This window comes from Antechinus flavipes, chromosome 2 (assembly GCF_016432865.1).
Source record: "Antechinus flavipes isolate AdamAnt ecotype Samford, QLD, Australia chromosome 2, AdamAnt_v2, whole genome shotgun sequence".
Classification (NCBI taxonomy): Eukaryota; Metazoa; Chordata; class Mammalia; order Dasyuromorphia; family Dasyuridae; genus Antechinus; species Antechinus flavipes.
Genome location: NC_067399.1, coordinates 398,422,296 through 398,442,728, shown reverse-complemented (window position 1 = coordinate 398,442,728; position 20,433 = coordinate 398,422,296). Strand labels below are relative to the sequence as shown.

The 20,433-nt window shown below is 37.5% G+C and overlaps 1 protein-coding gene across 1 annotated transcript in view; it reads right to left on the bottom strand.

Moving 5' to 3' along the window:
- PPARGC1B (PPARG coactivator 1 beta) overlaps window positions 1–19,230 on the bottom strand; it is a 51,413-nt gene extending 32,183 nt beyond the window's left edge. The window contains exons 1-2 of the mRNA XM_051973703.1: window positions 19,135–19,230; window positions 12,361–12,699 (exon numbers count right to left, since the gene is read on the bottom strand). Of these exons, the coding sequence (XP_051829663.1) occupies window positions 12,361–12,699; window positions 19,135–19,230 (435 nt within the window). The remainder of the gene's footprint in view (window positions 1–12,360; window positions 12,700–19,134) is intronic.
- Between the last annotated feature and the right edge of the window lie 1,203 nt (window positions 19,231–20,433).

The following is a 20,433-nucleotide window of genomic DNA, read 5'->3' as shown; positions in this document are numbered from 1 at the left end:
TGGCATTAATGGAGAGGGAAAGAGTTGAAAAAAAGTTTTCTGTATGAAAAATTGATCTATATATCTTATTTTGACCATGCATATGCATTTTATATCTAGGACATATTTCTATTCATATTAAACAGGGAATATTAAAAGGCTTACAAAAAGACATGGGATATAGGGACAGAAAGCTTGAGGGACAGCTAAGTGAAGCTTAACATGGACCCTGAAGTTGGGAGGACCTGAGTTCAAATACAACCTCAGCTATGTGACTCTAGGCAAGTCTCTTAATCCTGATTATCTCCACACACAAAAATCTGAGCCCCTTGGAAGCTATTTGCTTAGACTAGACTGACTTCTATCCTGGGTATCTTTCCACCTCTTAAGATCCTCCCAACAATCCTATGAGGTGGCCAGGGCAGGCATTGTTATTTGCCTTTTATTTTATTTTATTTTTTTAAATTTAATTTTATTTAATAATAACTTTGTATTGACAGAATCCATGCCAGGATAATTTTTACACAACATTATCCCTTGCAATCACTTATGTTTCGTTTTTTCCCCTCCCTCCCTCTTCCCCCCCCCCCCAAGATGGCAAGCAGTCCTATATATGTTAGATATGTTGCAGTATATCCTAGATACAATACATATTTGCAGAACCGAACAGTTCTCCCGCTGCACAGGGAGAATTGGATTCAGAAGGTAAAAATAACTCGGGATTTGCCTTTTATTGATGTGGAAACTGAGGCCCAGAAGTTTCACACAGATTTCTAACCTAACAAGTCAGTCAGAAGTGAAGGTGGGGACTTCCAGCTCCCTTCCTGGGCAGTCCCTGGAAATAGCTCCCTTTGTTCTCACACTGTCATCCCAGACAACTGGACAGAATGCGCACTTTGCTCACCAGTCACTTCCCTGTAATAGTAGAGCAAAAAAAAGAAAGAGTTCCTCCTCCACAGCAGGAGTCTTCCACAACCCTCCCCCCTTTACTCCACTCATTCCCTCTGGAAACTGAGTGCAAATTAACCAAGGCTTTGTCAGCTGAGAGAGAGATATTAATAGATGCAGAGATGCAAGGCTTCTTGCTCCACCCCCACCTCTCCACTGAACCTCCTCTTCTGGCTAATCTAAAAGCTTGGAGAAAATGAATTTTAGAGTAATCTGAGGAGAAATCCCCTAGAAAAATCAGGAGACAGCTTGGTTTCAGGGAAAGGGAGCTTCAAGACCCGAGTTCCCATCCTAGGTAGACCATTAAATTATGGGGGGTGGGGGAGTTGGAGGGGGGTGTCTTAGCTTCCTCTTAGCATCAATTAATTAATTACTATCTTTTGAGCATCAAAGGAAATAGTGAAGTTCAAAATGCTTTGTAAAGCAAAAGCATCAATATAAATTCAAATTACAGAATTGCATTTCATGGTTTTTCTAATATGCCCTTTGGGGCTTAGCCCAAGTGTTCCTCTTCTAAGAAGCCTTCTTTGATACCTCCAAATCAGAAGCAATCTTTCCTGGCAAAGGATTTGGTGGGAGGGGAGGGAGTTAGGGTTAGGGAAGAAGGGGGAGAGAGAGAGAGAGTTGGGGAAATATTCTTTATTAAGAATCTATCACTTTTCTGAATTATGTTTATCTGTGATCATGCATGACTTGTGTCAACTACTGGATACAGAGCATCTTGGAGCAGGAATCAAGTCCTGTTTATCAAGATATTTCTCCCAGCACTGCATACAGTTAAGTTCTCAATAAATATTAAGTGTAATTGAAAATTAAAGAAAAGTAATGAAGCACAAAATTGATGAGAACAGCTCCTTAAGGAGGGCAAGCTGAGAGGTTGGAGAAAATCTGAGTAAGTTGAGGGAACAAATATAGTATAATAAAAATAAAGGTGGGAAATAATGTAGCATCTGTGATATTGATAACTGAATATGTGATCCTTGGCCTAAGCTATTCTCTGTTATCTTAAAGTTTTCTGTATGAAAATTTAATCCATATATCTTATTTTGACTGTGCATATGCATTTTATATCTATGACATATTTCTCTTCATATTGAACAGGGAATATTAAAAGGTTTACAAAAAGACATGGGATTTAGGGACAGAAAGACTGAGGGACAGCTAAGTGAAGCAATAAAGATAACATGGACCCTGAAATTGGGAGGACTTGAGTTCAAATACAACCTCAGCTATGTGATTCTGGGCAAGTTTCTTAATCCTGATTATCTCCACACACAAAAATCTGAGCCCCTTGGAAGCTATTTGCTTAGACTAGATTGATTTGTAGCCTGGGTATCTTTCCACCAACAATCTTATGAGGTGGGATATTCTTCCCTCACTACCTCCAGGAAAACATTATGCAGGGGTCCTCAAACTACAGCCTGTGGGCCAGATGCAGCAGCTGAGGACGTTTATCCCCTTCACCCAGGGCTATGAAGTTTCTTTATTTAAAGGCCCACAAAACAAAGTTTTTGTTTTTAACTATAGTCCGGCCCTCCAACAGTCTGAGGGACAGTGAACTGGCCCCCTATTTAAAAAGTTTGAGGGCCACGGTATTAAAGTATGAAGAAAGGAAAGAGAAAAAAGTTACATACCATGTATTTTAAAAGTCTGATACCATTTATCTCATGTAATTCATGATCCACTAAAAAGGGGTAGAAGTAAAGAGTAGGCTATGGGAAGAGAGCTATTTTCACATTTCTCCTCTCTGGAGCCAAATTTGATCATTATAATTCCAAATTATTCAGTCTTAGGATTTTGACTTTTTTTTCTATTGCTAATTATATTAGGCTAACATTGCTTTGTTTCCAGTTGATAGAAATCTTTCCATGTTTCTCTGAATTCATCATTTTTATAATTTCTCATAGTACAGTATTATTGCATTACTTTCACTCATAATTTGTTTGGTCATCCACGAATTAATAGTTGCCACAAAAAATGCTGCTAAAATATTTTGATATATATATGTGGACTTTCTTTATGTCTTTCTTTACATTCTGAAGTATATGTCTACCAGTAGAATCCCCGAGTCTAAGAGCATGGACATTTTAATCACTTTCTTTATATAATTCTAGATTTCTTTCCCAAATGGTTGTACCAATTCATAACTCCACCTGCAATGCAGACCACCTATTTCCCATCATCTAATCCTATATAATCCAACAACTAATTCCATCTTTTCTCATTTTTGCTAATTTGCTGTATATGCTTTGAACCTTCAGGATTATCTTGATGTGCATTTCTCTTGTCATTTATATCTTGGTATTTTGGTTGTAAATAGTTTATAATTTCCTTTTTTGGCTTGTTTATTTTAAGTTTATTTTTTAAAATAATTTTTGTTGATATTTTCTGTTATATTGGGATGCGATAGTATCCCAAGTACACCTTGACCTCCCCCTTCATGAAAGCCATTCCATAAAACAAATAGTAATTTTTAGAAAGGAAAAAAAAAATACTCTTTGGTATATCATTCTGTTTACATTGTTGTAATTACTATATGTATTGTTTCTTGGTTCTGCTTACTTCACTCTGCATCAGTTCACATAAATCCTGTCGTGCTTCTCTGTATTCATCACTTACATCATTTCTTACACTACAATAATATTTCACTAAAGCCATGTACCCCAGATTAGCCATTCCATGGCAAATGGACATCTACTTAAAATTCTCAGCTATCTTAAAAAATGTTAGTTAAAAATATTTTGGACTATATGGGAACTTGCTTCCTTGGGGTATAAGCTCAGTAATTCTCTGATTTAAGGGAAAGGAATGCTTTAGTTACTTTATTTGCATAATTCTGTATTTTTTTAATTTTTATTTAATAATTACTTTATATTGACAGATTCCATGCCAGGGTAATTTTTTTTTTTTTTTAACAACATTATCCCTTGCACTCGTTTCTGTTCCGATTTTTTTTCCCCTCCCTCCCTCCAACCCCTCCCCTAGATGGCAAGCAGTCCTTTATATGTTGGCTATGTTGCAGTATATCCTAGATACAATATATGTTTGCAGAACCGAACAGTTCTCTTGTTGCATAGGGAGAATTAGATTCAGAAGGTATAAATAACCCGGGAAGAAAAACAAAAATGCAGATAGTTCACATTCGTTTCCCAGTGTTCTTTCTTTGGGTGTAGCTGCTTTTGTCCGTCATTTATCAATTGAAACTCAGTTAGGTCTCTTTGTCAAAGAAATCCACTTCCATCAAAATATGTCCTCATACAATATCGTTGTCGAAGTGTATAATGATCTCCTGGTTCTGCTCATTTCACTTAGCATCAGTTCATGTAAGTCTCGCCAGTCCTCTCTGTATTCATCCTGCTGCTCATTTCTTACAGAACAATAATACTCCATAACATTCATATACCACAATTTACCCAGCCATTCTCCAATTGATGGGCATCCATTCATTTTCCAGTTTCTAGCCACTACAAATAGGGCTGCTACAAACATTTTGGCACATACAGGTCCCTTTCCCTTCTTTAGTATTTCTTTGGGATATAAGCCCAATAGAAACACTGCTGGATCAAAGGGTATGCACAATTTGATAATTTTTTGGGCATAATTCCAGATTGCTCTCCAGAATGGTTGGATTCGTTCACAACTCCACCAACAATGCATTAGTGTCCCCATTTTCCCGCATCCCCTCCAACATTCATCATTATTTTTTCCTGTCATCTTAGCCAATCTGACAGGTGTGTAGTGGTATCTCAGAGTTGTCTTAATTTGCATTTCTCTGATCAATAATGATTTGGAACACTCTTTCATATGAGTGGTAATAGTTTTAATTTCATCCTCTGAAAATTGTCTGTTCATATCCTTTGACCATTTATCAATTGGAGAATGGCTTGATTTCTTATAAATTTGAGTCAGTTCTCTATATATTTTGGAAATGAGGCCTTTATCAGAACCTTTAACTGTGAAGATGTTTTCCCAGTTGTTGCTTCCCTTCTAATCTTGTTTGCATTAGTTTTATTTGTACAAAGGCTTTTTAATTTGATGTAATCAAAATTTTCTATTTTGTGATCAGTAATGGTCTCTAGTTCATCTTTGGTCACAAATTTCTTTCTCCTCCACAAGTCTGAGAGATAAACTATTCTATGTTCCTCTAATTTATTTATAATCTCGTTCTTTATGCCTAGGTCATGGACCCATTTTGATCTTATCTTGGTATATGGTATTAAGTGTGGGTCCATGCCTAATTTCTGCCAAACTAATTTCCAATCATCCCAGCAGTTTTTATCAAATAATGAATTCTTTTCCCAGAAGTTAGGGGCTTTGGGTTTGTCAAACACTAGATTGCTATAGTTGACTATTCTGTCTTGTGAACCTAACCTTTTCCACTGATCCACTAATCTATTTCTTAGCCAATACCAAATGGTTTTGGTGACTGCTGCTTTATAATATAATTTTAGATCAGGTACAGCTAGGCCACCTTCATTTGATTTTTTTTTTCATTAATTCCCTTGAGATTCTCGACTTTTTATTGTTCCATATGAATTTTGTTGTTATTTTTTCTAGATCATTAAAATATTTTCTTGGAAGTCTGATTGATATAGCACTAAATAAATAGATTAGTTTAGGGAGTATTGTCATCTTTATTATGTTCGCTCGGCCGATCCAAGAGCACTTAATATTTTTCCAATTATTTAAGTCTGACTTTATTTGTGTGGAGACTTTTTTATAATTTTGCTCATATAATTCCTGACTTTCCTTTGGTAGATAGATTCCCAAATATTTTATGGTATCAACAGTTATTCTGAATGGAATTTCTCTTTGTATCTCTTGCTGTTGGGTTTTGTTGGTGATGTATAAAAATGCTGAGAATTTATGGGGATTTATTTTGTAGCCAGCTACTTTGCTAAAATTATGAATTATTTCCAATAGCTTTTTAGTAGAATCTCTGGGGTTCTCTAGGTATACCATCATATCATCTGCAAAGAGTGATAGTTTGGTTTCCTCATTGCCTACTCTAATTCCTTTAATCTCTTTCTCGACTCTTATTGCTGAGGCTAGTGTTTCTAATACGATATTAAATAATAATGGTGATAGTGGGCAACCTTGCTTCACTCCAGATCTTACTGGGAAAGGTTCCAGTTTTTCCCCATTGCATATGATGCTTACTGATGGTTTTAAATATATGCTTCTGACTATTTTAAGGAAAAGTCCATTTATTCCTATGCTCTCAAGTGTTTTTATTAGGAATGGATGTTGGATTTTATCAAATGCTTTTTCTGCATCTATTGTGATGATCATATGGTTTTTGTTTGTTTGGTTATTGATATAGTCAATTATGCTAATAGTTTTCCTAATATTGAACCAGCCCTGCATTCCTGGTATAAATCCTACTTGGTCATAGTGTATTATCCTGGGGATGATTTTCTGTAATCTTTTTGCTAATATTTTATTTAAGATTTTAGCATCAATATTCATTAGGGAGATTGGTCTATAATTTCTTTCTCTGTTTTCAGCCTATCTGGTTTAGGTATCAGTACCATGTCTGTGTCATAAAAGGAGTTTGGTAGGACTCCTTCAATCCCTATTTTTTCAAATAGTTTATATAGCATTGGAGTTAATTGTTCTTTAAATGTTTGGTAGAATTCACATGTAAATCCATCTGGTCCTGGGGATTTTTTCTTAGGGAGTTGATTGATAGTTTGTTCTATTTCTTTTTCTGAGATGGGACTGTTTAGGATATTTACTTCTTCCTCTGTTAGTTTGGGCAAGCTATATTTTTGGAGGTATTTTTCTATTTCATTTAAGTTGTCAAATTTATTGGCATAAAGTTGGGCAAAGTAACTCCTAATTATTGCTCTAATTTCCTCTTCGTTAGTGGCGAGTTCTCCCTTTTCATTTTTAAGACTAACAATTTGATTTTCCTCTTTCCTTTTTTAATCAGATTTACTAAGGGTTTGTCTATTTTGTTGGTTTTTTCATAGAACCAACTCTTAGTTTTATTAATTAATTCAATAGTTTTTTTTACTTTCAATTTTATTGATCTCTCCTTTTATTTTTAGAATTTCAAGTTTAGTGTTTGACTGGGGGTTTTTAATTTGTTCCTTTTCTAGCATTTTTAGTTGCAAACCCAATTCATTGACCTTCTCTTTCTCTATTTTATACAAATAGGCCTCTAGAGATATGAAATTTCCCCTTATTACCGCTTTGGCTGTATCCCATACATTTTGGTATGATGTCTCATTATTATCGTTTTCTTGGGTGAAGTTATTAATTATGTCTATGATTTGCTGTTTCACCCAATCATTCTTTAGTATGAGATTATTTAGTTTCCAATTATTTTTTGGTCTACTTCCCCCTGGTTTTTTGTTGAATGTAATTTTCATTGCATCGTGGTCTGAAAAGGATGCATTTACTATTTCTGCCTTACTGCATTTGAGTTTGAGGTTTTTATGTCCTAATATATGGTCAATTTTTGTATAGGTTCCATGAACTGCTGAAAAGAAAGTGTATTCCTTTCTGTCTCCATTACATTTTCTCCAGAGATCTATCATATCTAACTTTTCTAGTATTCTATTTACCTCTTTGACTTCTTTCTTATTTATTTTGTGGTTTGATTTATCTAATTCTGAGAGTGCAAGGTTAAGATCTCCCACTATTATAGTTTTACTGTTTATTTCTTCTTGCAGCTCTCTTAATTTCTCTTTTAAGAATTTAGATGCCACACCACTTGGTGCATATATGTTTAATATAGATAGTGCTTCATTATCCATGCTATCCTTTAGCAAGATATAGTGCCCTTCCTTATCTCTTTTAATTAGATCAATTTTTGCTTTAGCTTGGTCTGAGATCAGGATGGCTACCCCTGCTTTTTTGACTTCACCTGAAGCATAGTAGATTTTGTTCCAACCTTTTACCTTTAACCTGCATGTATCGCCCCGCTTCAGGTGTGTTTCCTGTAAACAACATATTGTAGGATTCTGGCTTTTAATCCATTCTGCTAACCGCTTCCTCTTTATGGGGGAGTTTACCCCGTTCACATTTATGGTTAGAATGACCAATTCTGTATTACTTGCCATCTTGTTAACCCCGGTTTATGCTTTTCTCCCTTCTTTCCCCTTTCCCCCCTTCCAAGTATTAAGCTTGTGAGCACCACTTGCTTCTCACAGCTCTCCCTTTTTAGTATCCCTCCCCCCGCTTTAGAGTTCCTCCCCCTATCTTACCCCTTTCCCTCCCAGTTTCCGTATTCCCTTCCGCTTAGCTTATTCCTTCCCTTTTCACTTTTCCCTTCTCACTTTTCAATGAGGTGGGAGAAGTTTCACCATAGATTGAATATGTCTTAAGATTTTTCACTTAAAGCCAATTCTGAAGGCAGTAAGATACCCACTATATTCATCCCCCTCCATTCTTTCTCTCAGATATAATAGGTTTCCTATGCCTCTTCATGAGATGTACTACCCCCACTTTACCCTTTTTCTGGTACAATGTCCTTTCCACATCAATTTCTAGAACAAGGTATACATGTATTCTTTATACATCTATATAGTCGAAATATAGTTCCCAAGATTAATCTTTACCTTTTTAGATTTCTCTTGAGTTCTATATTTGTAGATCAAACTTTTTGTTAAGTTCTGGCTTTTTCATCAGAAATAGATGAAATTCGCTTACTTCATTGAATGTCCATATTCTTCCCTGGAAAAAGATGCTCATTCTCGCTGGGTAAGTTATTTTTGGTTGCATACCAAGTTCCTTAGCCTTTCGGAATATCATATTCCAGGCCCTTCGATCTTTTAATGTGGATGCTGCCAGATCCTGGGTGATCCTTATTGTGGCTCCTTGATACTTGAATTGGGTTTTTCTAGCCGCTTGCAATATTTTTTCCTTCGTCTGAGGGTTCTGGCATTTGGCCACTATATTCCTTGGTGTTTTGATTTTAGGATCCCTTTCAGTGGGTGATCGATGAATCCTTTCAATGTTTATTTTTTCCTCTGTTCCTATGACTTCTGGGCAGTTCTCTTTGATAATTTCCTGGAAAATAGTGTCCAGGCTCTTTTTTTCATCATGTTTTTCTGGGAGTCCAATGATTCTCAGATTGTCTCTCCTGGATCTGTTTTCCAGGTCTGTTGTCTTCCCCAGAAGGTATTTCACATTCTTTTCCATTGTTTGATTTTTTTGGATTTGCATGACTGATTCTTCTTGTCTCCTCGAGTCATTCAATTCCAATTGTTCAATTCTGATTTTCAGTGAAGTATTTTCTTCACTCACTTTTTAAAAATCTTTTTCTAATTGTCCCATTGAGTTCTTTTGTTCTGTGGAATTTTTTTCCATTTCGCCAATTTTGTTTTTTAGAGAACTATTTTCTGTTTCCAGTTCACCAATCCTATTTTTCAAGGATTTTACTTCTTTATCCACTCTCTCTTTAACTGACTTCTCCAGGCTCTTTTGCCAAGCCTCCCTCTCTCTTCCCAAGCTTCCCTCTCCTTTTGCCAAGCCTCACTCTGCTTTCCCCATTTTTCTTCTAGCTCCCTTGTGAGAGCCTTTTTAATTACTTCTATGAGGTTCATCTGTGCTGAGGAACAGATGATCTCCTCCTTTGGGGATTCACCTGGGGACTGTCTGTTTTTAGTCTCCTCAGGATTTAGAGTCTGCTCTCTATCTGTGTAGAAGCTGTCAAGGGTTAAAGTCCTCTTCAGTTTCTTGCTCATTCTGTCTAATAATCAAAGACAAACTAGCAAAGAAAAAAACAGAAAAAACTGGAGTCTTTCTTTGGGGGAGGGGCTGGGTGTGTTACCGAGCTTCCTCTACAGACTGCGGGGGGCAGCAGTGAGGCACTAGCCCGCCTGTGCTGCGCCTGTGCTCTGAGATCCCAGAGCGTGCTGAGTCACTGTGGGGGGGGAAGGAGGGGGCGGCCAGGTCCCGAGAGACTCCAGCTGTTTGGGGTTGTATTCTTCACCCCCGGTGTTTTTAGCTTCTCTGCTGGGCTGCTGACTTGCTGCCGGAGCAAAGTATCTAGTCCTGTAGCGAAGCTCTCCCCGTAGAGACGGCTGCGATCACTCCCCACCCCCTCTCCAGTCTGCTCCCGTGCTCTCACTGCCGCTGCCCACCTCCTGCGCCCGATCTAAAACTGCCCCAGCCCTCCAGTAAAGACAGACCTTTCTTGGCGAATCTCAAAGATGGCTTCTCTTGGTAACTATTTGTGGGTTTTTTTTCAGTCAAGCATTAATTCAGAGGCTTGTAATGAAATGGATAGTGAGAGAAAGCGTGGAGCTTATGCAGCTGTGTGCCTCCTCTCCGCCATCTTAACCGGAAGTCGTTCCAGAACTTCCATAATTCTGTATTGTACCACTTCACAACTCCACAAAGAATGTATTAATGTTCCTGCTCTTCAACAACCCCTCCAAAATTGACTATTGCCATTTAGGGGTCACCATTTTTGCCTGTTTAGAGGGCGAGAGGTGAAAACTTAGAGATGTTTTTATTTAATTTCTCTTGTTAGTGATTTGGAGTCTCTTTTCATGTGGTTATGAACACTTTACAATTCTTTGAAGAACTGTTTATGTCTTTTGATCATTCTTCTACTGAGTGATGGCTTTTTGCTAATATGTGAATAGCTTAACAAAGATGCTTGATATAAAGTTTTTATTTTTTCATTTAACCAATTTTCCCTTCCTATCCCAGTTGTATTAATTTTGCTTGCACAAAGGCTTTTTAATTTCAAAAGTATCTATTTTATCTTTTGTAATTGCCTCTGCAACTTGTTTAATAATTCACAACCTACAAATGTAAAAGATATATGATGTTTCCTTTCTAATTTCTTAATGGTATGATCTATTATATTCAGATTATATATCTATTTTAAATTTACCATGGAACATAGTGTGGAAATAATGTCTAAATCTTTTTCTGCCAGATTCCTTTTCTAGGTAATTTATGTTTTTAGGTTTACTGAACATTGGTTTGAGTTCAGTTATTTTTTCCTTGCCTTCTCTTTCATTAACCCTTTTAAAAAATTTTTAACCAATAACAAATATTTTTGTTAATTGCTTATTTATAATGCAAAAAAGTACTATTCTTCTTTTATTCTTACATTTTTTGCCATGATTTTCCTTGATATTCGAAATCTTTTGTTCCTCCAAATGAGTTTTATTTTTAATTTATTATGTTATCATTTTACATTATCATATATTATGTTAGGACAAATAGGAGTGCTGGGTCGGGAGTCAGGATAAATCTAAGTTCAATCCTGGCCTTAGATATTTCCTAAATAATGGACCACAGGCACTTAATCTCTCATTGTCCCAGTTTCCTCAACTGTCAAATTAAGGTAATAAAAAATATCTACCTCCCAGGATTGTTGTGAGGATTAAAGGAGATAAATGTAAAGTGCTAACATGGTGCCTGGCAAGTAGCAGACTCTATGTAAATGCTTGTTCCTTTCCCTTCCTCATCTAATCTAATTTTATCTTGTCCATTTGGTGGTTTGATTGGTATAACACTAAAATCTGTAAATTAATTAAAATTTCAAAATTAATGCCATTTTTATTTTAGTAGCATGACCCAGTCACGAGCACTGCATATTTTTAAGTTGTCTTTTGTTTTCTTAAAGTGTTTTATATATTCATCTATAGACTGATTTCCAGATATTGTATGCATTTCATAGCTATTTTGAATGGGACTTTCTTTCTTTTATTCCTCTTGGATTATGCTCTTATTTTATAAAAATGCTATTTTATTTTTGTGGGCTAATTTTATATTTTGTAACTTTATCAAAGCTATTGTCTCAATTAGTTTCTTTTCTGATTCCCTAAGATTTTCTAAGTAAAGTATGTCATCTTTAAATAGGGATAGTTTTTGTCTCCTCTCTGTCTATATTTATGCCTTTAATTTCTTTTTCTTGTTTTATTGCTAACATTTCTAGAAGTAGGTCAAATGAAAGGAGGGAAAGACTGTATTTTTACTTTACTCCTATATTTCTTGAGAAAGCTTCTAGTATTTCATTGTTATACATAATGTTTGATTTAAGGAGAAAAATAGCTTTGTACCTAAATGAGTTAGTTGTTCTTTGTCAGGGGCTCTTTCTGTATGCATTAGGTGCTTTGGAGATGTTTCCATTTTTAATATGATTATGTTAACTATTTTTCTGTTATTCAAATTTCTAATATTCTATTCTATATTTCTATTGTATACTATATATAGTTATAAATATATAACTATTATTTCTATATTCTAATTCTAATATTCTATTATTGCACTATCCTTGTATCCCTAGTATAAATACAACTTGATTATAATGAAACATTTTGGGGAATAAATTTTTATCAGGACTTCATGGAAAATTCATGAATTGATATTGCATGGATATGTCTTACCTTCTTTACCAGGTGATGAATTTCATTAAGCAAAGGATATCTCTGTCCAGAATGAGTAGAGGAAAGGACATACCTGGAAAAGTTCTGAGTCTTCCCCGCAGGTGCCACACTGGCTGAACCCATTTTCAGATGTCTCAGGACCCCACTGAAGCTCACTGAAGCAGCTGGCAGAATCCAAGTCACTGGCATCCAACTGGGAGAGATCAAGGTCTTGGAAGTCTTCATAGAGGTACTCCTCTCCTGTGCCCCCACACTGCAGAGACAGGAAAAGCAAAAGGGCCCAGTAGTTATTGATCTGGCTAGCCTTTCCAAAACCTTCAAACGACTGAGTAACACTATAGCCATGGATGGCCCTCTTAGTGCTACATCTGGGAGTCCAGGTTCCTAGGCTTCTGAAAAAGGGAAAAGAACTCTAATTGTCATCCATGGCTGTACAGATTAGAGAACCAAGACAAAGGAAAGGCAACTTCTTTTGGCTACAATCCAAGGTGGGAATGAGGAGGTAAGGATGTATAACCATGTACTTTTTTAATATGACTTTTTCTAAATGAACATGAAATCAGAGGTTTTGGAGTTGCCAAAGACCTCAAAGACATCTTGCCCAACCTCTTCATTTTAAAAATAAAAAAAACTGATGCTCAGAAGTTTTAAGTGGCTTGTCTAAAGCCTTGCTCTGGCTCGGCTACTCATTCATTATTTGGCTATCTCTGGCCTTGGTGGCCAACCATAATCCCACAGCTCCACTAATTCTTTCCTTCACAAAGGCCTTCTGCTTCCCTCTCCATTTATGATTGAGAGAGTCCTTCAGTCATACTTCCCACATCTCCCATGCAGAAAGATGACAGACTATCGATTAAAAGATACAATTTTCAGGCATGGCCAATATGCTCATTTTTGTTTGCCTCTACTCATTTGGCCCAGGAAAGATTCTACAGGCAGCAGGACAGGAGAGATATCTGTAGCATAAGTATTTATAAAGCAGTTTCTATATGTCAACCATGGGCAGCTGAGTGGTACAGTGCATAGAACTTCAGGCCTAGAAAAGTATTTTCTTCCTAAGTTCAAATCCAGCTTCAGACAAATAATTTTGATGTGATCCTGGATAACTCACTTAATCCTATTTGACTTGGTTTGTTCATCTATAAAATGAGCTGGAAAAGGAAATGGCAAATCACTCCTGAATTTTTGCCAAGAAAACCCCAAATGGGTTCACAAAGAATCAGACAAATCTGAACAACAAATGTGCCATTCATTGTGCTAAAAATATTTCATTTGATCCTCACAACAATCGTAGGAGGCAGGAGCTATTATTATCTTCATTTTGCAACTGAGGAAACTGAGGCAAACAGGGTTAAGTGATTTGTTCAGGAACACACAACTAATAAAGCCAAATTTAAACTCAGATTCTCCTGACTCCAGTTCCACTGCATTGCTTAGCTGTCTTGAATAAGAGTTCATGGCTCATTTGCTGCAGTTTTAAGAAAATGAGAGCACTTACCTAGGAGAAAAGGAGTCCTAGGCATCATCTGAGACTAATAAATTGACAATCCACCTCTCACTATTATATCTTTCTGTGCAAGTTTGAAAAGAACAATTACTGAGGGATTTTTGTTTGTTTTGTTTGTTTTTTTTACCCCTTTGGGAATAATTTATTCTAAACTGGGAAACTAATAAGGAATCTTCAAAAATAGCTAAGTTCATCTTTCTTTTCCAGTCTGTACATCAAAAGGAAGAGCAAAGAAAAGCCTGGGAGGAAAAAAAAAAACCAAATAGCTATATTTTAAAATTCTCATGGTATCTGAATCCAAACTATCTCATCAGGACTGTGGGCAAGGTAACCTTCATAAAGACTAATACAACACAGCCAAAAATATTTCCTAAATAGTGATATTTAACTTATTGAAATAGCAATGATCTGCCTCTTGTTCTGATAAATAAGATAATCAGACCACCATTTAGTTTTATGATATACAGCAACACTGCCTATCTGAAGACCAGATTAAAAGCAGCAAATCAGTATAAGAGGATTGGCAGGGATGGGGGAAGAATTGGAGTTAATAACAGGAGACAGAATGAAAGCAGGAAAGATACTCCTGGACTTCCTGATACTGTGGGTAAAGATGAGAATTAGATAAATAGCAGACCCAGCATCTTATTATCTCACAAGACTATTAATGGATGCCCACAATGATGGTACTGAGTCATCAAAAAAAATCTATGCACAAATCTTCAGTACTCTGTCCTTAGGAAACTAAAGAAGTATGTGAAAGAAATTAAAAATGTTCTCATCCAAAATGTGTGTGTGTATGTTTAAAAGGAAATTTTGGTGTTTGCAAGAGGGAACTTCAATTCCATGGAAACTTTCAGACTGTGGAAGTGTCGTTCCCCAAGGGTACAAGAGGTACAAATGGAGGTACAGTCAATCTCTGCTTGAAAACAAACCAGGCAGGCCTTCTCTACGGGCAGCTCAAGTGAACAGCTTTCAGAGTTGTGACTCACACCAATTATGGTCTGGTCACGCACCAAGAATAGGCTTTCAGAAGGGAGATAAAACATATCACAATTCAGCAGCTTTTTCCTGATGAATTACCAACGCTGAAAGACCCCTCAAAACAATGTTTGTGTTTCTCCAAGAGGGGAAAGGACGATCCATTTTAAGCTCCCAACAGAACCTGTCAATCACCCTATGGATTTCTCTGCCTCAGGAGGTGACATTAGCTTGACCTGAAGAGGTTTTTTGCAGAAAGCTCAGGCATAATCATGCATGACAGCAGCAGATTATGTGGAGGGAAACTGAGATGTGCTTAGGGTCTCTCAGAGTTTTCAATCATGTCAAGGAAGTTAATCATTCCTTTCCCCCAGATCGCTGGTACTATCTGAGGTAGAATTGATAGCTAGATGCAGGAGCGTTCAACCTCCCTTGTATCTGCCCTCTTCCCCATCTATGCTTAGCCTGTCTCAGAACTCATCTGGAACAGCTAAGCCACAATGACAGAGGGAATCCTGTTCCCTTGCCTGTCTTCTTTACCCAACTGCTTGACTGATCACACAGTCTGGATGAGATGGGAGCCAACAACTGCTTGGTTTTCTGTGGAGATGAAAACTCCTCCCCCTCCCCCCCATCTAGCTTGCCACTGATTCCTAAAATTCTCCAGGCCTTACTCCTTGCCTTATACTCCCATGGTCATCTTAACTACTTAAGAGCCTCTTATGCTAAGGATTTTTCTAATTGGGAGAGACAACATATGTGAGGAAGTTCAGCTGCAGGGCAATTAGAAAAGCCAGAAATTGTGCAATGATGAGACCATTTGCAGAAACCAGAGTTTAGCACAGTGCCTGGCACATGGTAAATACTTTCTTCATTCATTCATTTATCAGTCCCTCTATTGTTCAGTCATGTATGACTCTTCATTTGAGGTTTTCTTGGCAGAGATATATTGGAGTGCCATTTCCTTCTCCAACTGGAACTGAGGTAAACAGTATAAAATGACATGTCCAGGGTCACACAGCTAGTTAGTCTCTAAGGCAAGATTTGAACTCAGGAAGATGAGCCTTCCCAACTTCAGGCTCACAACTCTAGCCACTGGCCTCCTATTGCCTCCGGCCCACTAGTATACACCAATAAGGAGAATGACAGAGTTATTTTTTCCCCTGAGGCAATTGGGATTAAGTGACTTGCCCAGGGTCACACAGCTAGGAAATGTTAAGTGTCTGAGGCCAGATCTGAACTCAGGTGCCCCTGACTTCAGGCTTGGTGCACTATTCACTGTGCCATCTAGCAGCCCCCAGAGTTATTTTCAAATACTACCACTTACTTCCCCATTAGATTGTAAGCTCCTAGAAGGTAAAAATTCTCTTTTGATTCTTTTGTATCTCCAGGGCTTAGTTTAAGCACAATTCCAGGCACATGGGAGGCACCTAATAAATGTTTTAATGATTCATTAATCTGCCCTCTTTCTCTATAGTAGCAGTCTCACAGAAGAAAACTTCTGAGCCTCACCTCATTACTGGCATTTAGTCTAAGGAGGTCAAAGACATTAACAGAGATTCACTATAAATCAAGGTAATTGTTCATAAAAGCATTTTCTGTGGTAGCAAAAAACTGAGGAAAAAGTGAGTACCCATCAACTGCAGAACAGGCATACTAATTGTGACATGAATAGAAGAAATTCAGAGAAACACAGGGAAGACTTGTAACAACTAATATACTAAGAAAAAACAGAACAAGGGAAATATTCATAGTAACTACAACACAAACAAAAAAAAAAACCAATAAAATAAAGCTGATTAGCAATCACAACATAAAATCATAATGACCAACCTGGTGAGAATTGATGAGGAAATATACCTGATCCTTTCCTTGGAGAGGTGAAGGACTATGGGGTAAATACATGTCACATGCAACTGATATAGGGAAAAAGGGAGGGAAGGAAATAAGAATTTACTTCAGGCCTACTATGTGCCAAGCATTGTACTAAGAGCTTTACAGATATTAACTCATTTGATTATTTGGTTTGGTCTTGCTTAATGATTTTCCCCCCTTTGTTAAAAGGGAAGGTTTATTAGGGGAAGATTATATATGGAAATGATTAACATAATACAAAAGGCACTGATCAATAAAACAAGAGAAAGATAGAAAATTAGCAATAAATAGAGAAGGACCACATATAAGAAGACTTACATCTCAAATCAATTTTTTTTGGGGGGGAGGGCAAGGTAATTGGAGTTAAGTGACTTGCCCAGTGCCTGAGGTTGGTTTTGAACTCAAGTCCTCCTGACTCTAAGACCAATGCTCTATCCATGACTCTATCTAGTTTCCCATCCAATCTGCCACCCCAAAAAAATCAATTTTTGGCTTCTTTAAAACTCCTGAAAGGTAGAGAGGGAGGAGGATTTATATTTGGACAAAGAGAGTATCTTCCCTCAAGTAGATTATGGTCTTAGTCTGATGACAAATTATGACTGATTAAAAAAAAACAAACTTATCTATATGAATGAAGAAGAATTTTAAGAGTTTTAGATAGCCAAAAACTATTTGGAACTAAAGGAATTTTAGAGAAAAGCAGATCCAGAATGAAGAGATTCAACTAGAACATTTGATGTTTACCCTGGAGGGCACTTAGCAGAGTCAGGATAGTCATCTTCCGATATTTGAAACATTAACACGTGGACTAGGGATCACTCTTGTTTTCCCTGGCCCCAGAAGGCAAAACCATGAACAATGGAACAGAGTCATACAGCAGGGCACATTTGGCAATACCAAGGAAAAACATCCAACTGCTGTAGGAGCTACACTGAGCACCTGATGTCTGAAGGTCTTTAAGCAAAAGCTAGGTGACAATCTAATCAAATAAAGCGGTTCCATGCAGTGGATCCCTGAAGTCTTTTCTCAGGTTCTTTGGATCACATGGAGGCTAAATGACCACTTATGACTGATTTTATAGGCAGGATTCAGGCTTTGTCTACAGGATTGGCTGCATTACCCTGAGATCCCTTTTCATTTAGGTTTCTGTCAATCATATTGAACAAAGAGGTATGGCTGAACAACTAGTGGATTATAAAATAAAGAGTCTGGATTGGGTCCTATTTTATTTTACTGCTGTGTAACCTCAAACAAGTCACTGGAAACTCTTTGGGTATTACTTTCCTCATCTGTAAAACCGAAATTGGGATTCTGAGCCTGGAATCTATGAACACAGCTTTTAAAAATCATTATTTTGATATAAAGTATTTCAATATATTTGGCTTCCTTTGTATTTACCAACATTATTCTGAAAAGAGGTCCACTAGAACTCACTGGTCTGCCAAAGGGGTACACGATGACAAAAAATATATATATTAAGAACCCCTCATAAAAATGATCTTTAGGGTCCTTCCAGTTCTAAAACCTATGATTCTATAAGGTACAAAAGGTCACTGTATTAAGCATTACATTGCTAGAGTGATTTATATTTAGCTCTTAGTCTCAAAATTGTAGGGCATCTTAGTGGTTAAGCTGCTTGCTTCCTGGGGGCAGTAAACCTCTCTTTTTATAGCAAATGGCTCTCCTAGCAAATGGTCATAAAGCTGCTGCTTGAACACCGCTGGGGATTGGAAGCATGCTATCTATTGAGGCAGTCCACTGTTTTTTCATATGTGAACTGAAATTTACCTCTATGAGACTTTCCTTTTTTTAATCCTAAACTTGCTTTCTGCAGACACTAAAACAAGTCTAGTACACCTTTCCCAAGTGACACCTTCGATCTTTGATGACCATGATCATTCTTCTCCATCTTTCCTTACATTTTTTCTCTTCTCCTGGCTAAACATTCCTAAATCTTTCAACAGGTCCTCAATGGAATAGTTTCACATTCCTTCCCCATCTTGTCATGTCTCTCTCTGGACATATTCCAGCTTGTCCATGTCCTTTTTTTGAAATGTGGGACCCATAGCTGGTTGTAGTCTTCTAAACAGGGTCTGACTAGGGGCTAGGTGGTTCAGTGGGTAGAGCACTGGTTCTAGAGTCAGGACAACTTGAGTTCAAATCTAATCTCAGATACTAACTGTGTGACCTAGGTATACCACTTAATCTATAGTTGCCTCAAAAGAAATGTAGAATAAAAAACCAAATAGGGTTGGTTAGAATGCAAACTATTCAGATAGGCCATCAAAGAATGTTGGGATTGCATTCACCATCACCTAATTAATCTAAACCCAGTCATTTCTCCAGAGGTCTCATGCGCAGATGGAACAACTTCTTGGAGAGTAATGCAGAGGCAGTGGAGGGGGGCCAGGACACAGAAGTGAAGTTTGGGGTATGCAGTACATTGTTATAAATAACTACACAGACAGATAGCAGGGACCACACTCCGGGACTGAAGGTCATCACCCCATGAAGCAGGCAATGCAAAGAGTCCCCTGGCTCAGCATTTAAAGAAGTGTCCTGCTGGAAAGAGGCAAGCATGTTGTCAAGCTCCAGTCTTTTGTCCAGCTGCTGCAATATTTATAGGGAGAGGCTCCAAGTTGGAGTCCTCCAGCAAGGTCCCTACAGGGAGATTTCTGAATCAGGAAAGGAAGCAATATGGGTCCTGCTGGGCTCAGGAAGCACAGCAGCCCCAGCTGTGCACCATGTAAGAACACCTGCCTATTAGGATTGAAATCAGAAGATCCAGTCCAAATCTCAGCTTGGAGACCTCAGACAAAATTATTTAAACTCTTAAAACCCAGGTGGTCTTATCTGCCAAATAGGAATAACTTGATTACCAAGTAGCCCTTCAAGTAGATGTGAGAAAGTGCTTTTCAAGACTTCTGAATAGAAGCATTCTCTCTAGACAAAGACTTCACTGATCTCCCCAACCACTCTCCCTTATCACCTCCTACTTAACTACCTCGTGAGCCTCACCTTCTTCCAAATGACTTTGCACAACTCTGACTCACTTAAATCTAATTCATGAGCAAGTCAAGACATCCTCCCATGATGTCACTGGTCCTCTTTGGAAAGGAAGAACAACAACCTTGTATTAACTGAATATATATTTATTCATGTTCCTGCGGTATCCTCTGACAGAGAAGGCTCTTTGAGAGTAAGGTCGGTTTCAAGTTTTGTATCCGAGTCTTCAGCACCTACCACTATACCTGGCAGAGAGGAGGAGGTTATTAAGTACTGCTGACTTAGCCCTGCAAAGCCAAGGTCTTTTTTCTGACAATGACCTTGAGAGGCAATGAACAACTTGTCTTGTTGGGGGGGCTGTTAATAGGATCAATAAAAAGGAAGAGTCAGCTTCTATTGGCCAGTTAGGTGACTCAGGGGACAGAATATTAGTCCAGAAAACCCTGCGTTTAAATATGGCCTCAGAGAACTGCATGATCCTTGGCAAGTCATTTAATCTCTGCCTCGGTTTTCTCAATTGTAAAATGAGATTATAATACCCAGAATTGTTATGAAGATCAAATAAGATAATATTTGTAACGCACTATATAAATTCAAGTTATTCTAGTTACCTGTGACTAACTTTACATCAATAGAAGGCCTTAGCAAAATGAAAGAAAAAAATCATTAATTTCCCTTCAAAGGAAATATGATGTATGCATGTTTAACCTATATCGGACTGCTTGCTATCTTGGAGAGGTAGGAAAAGGGAAAGAGGGGAAAAAAAAAAATTAGAAC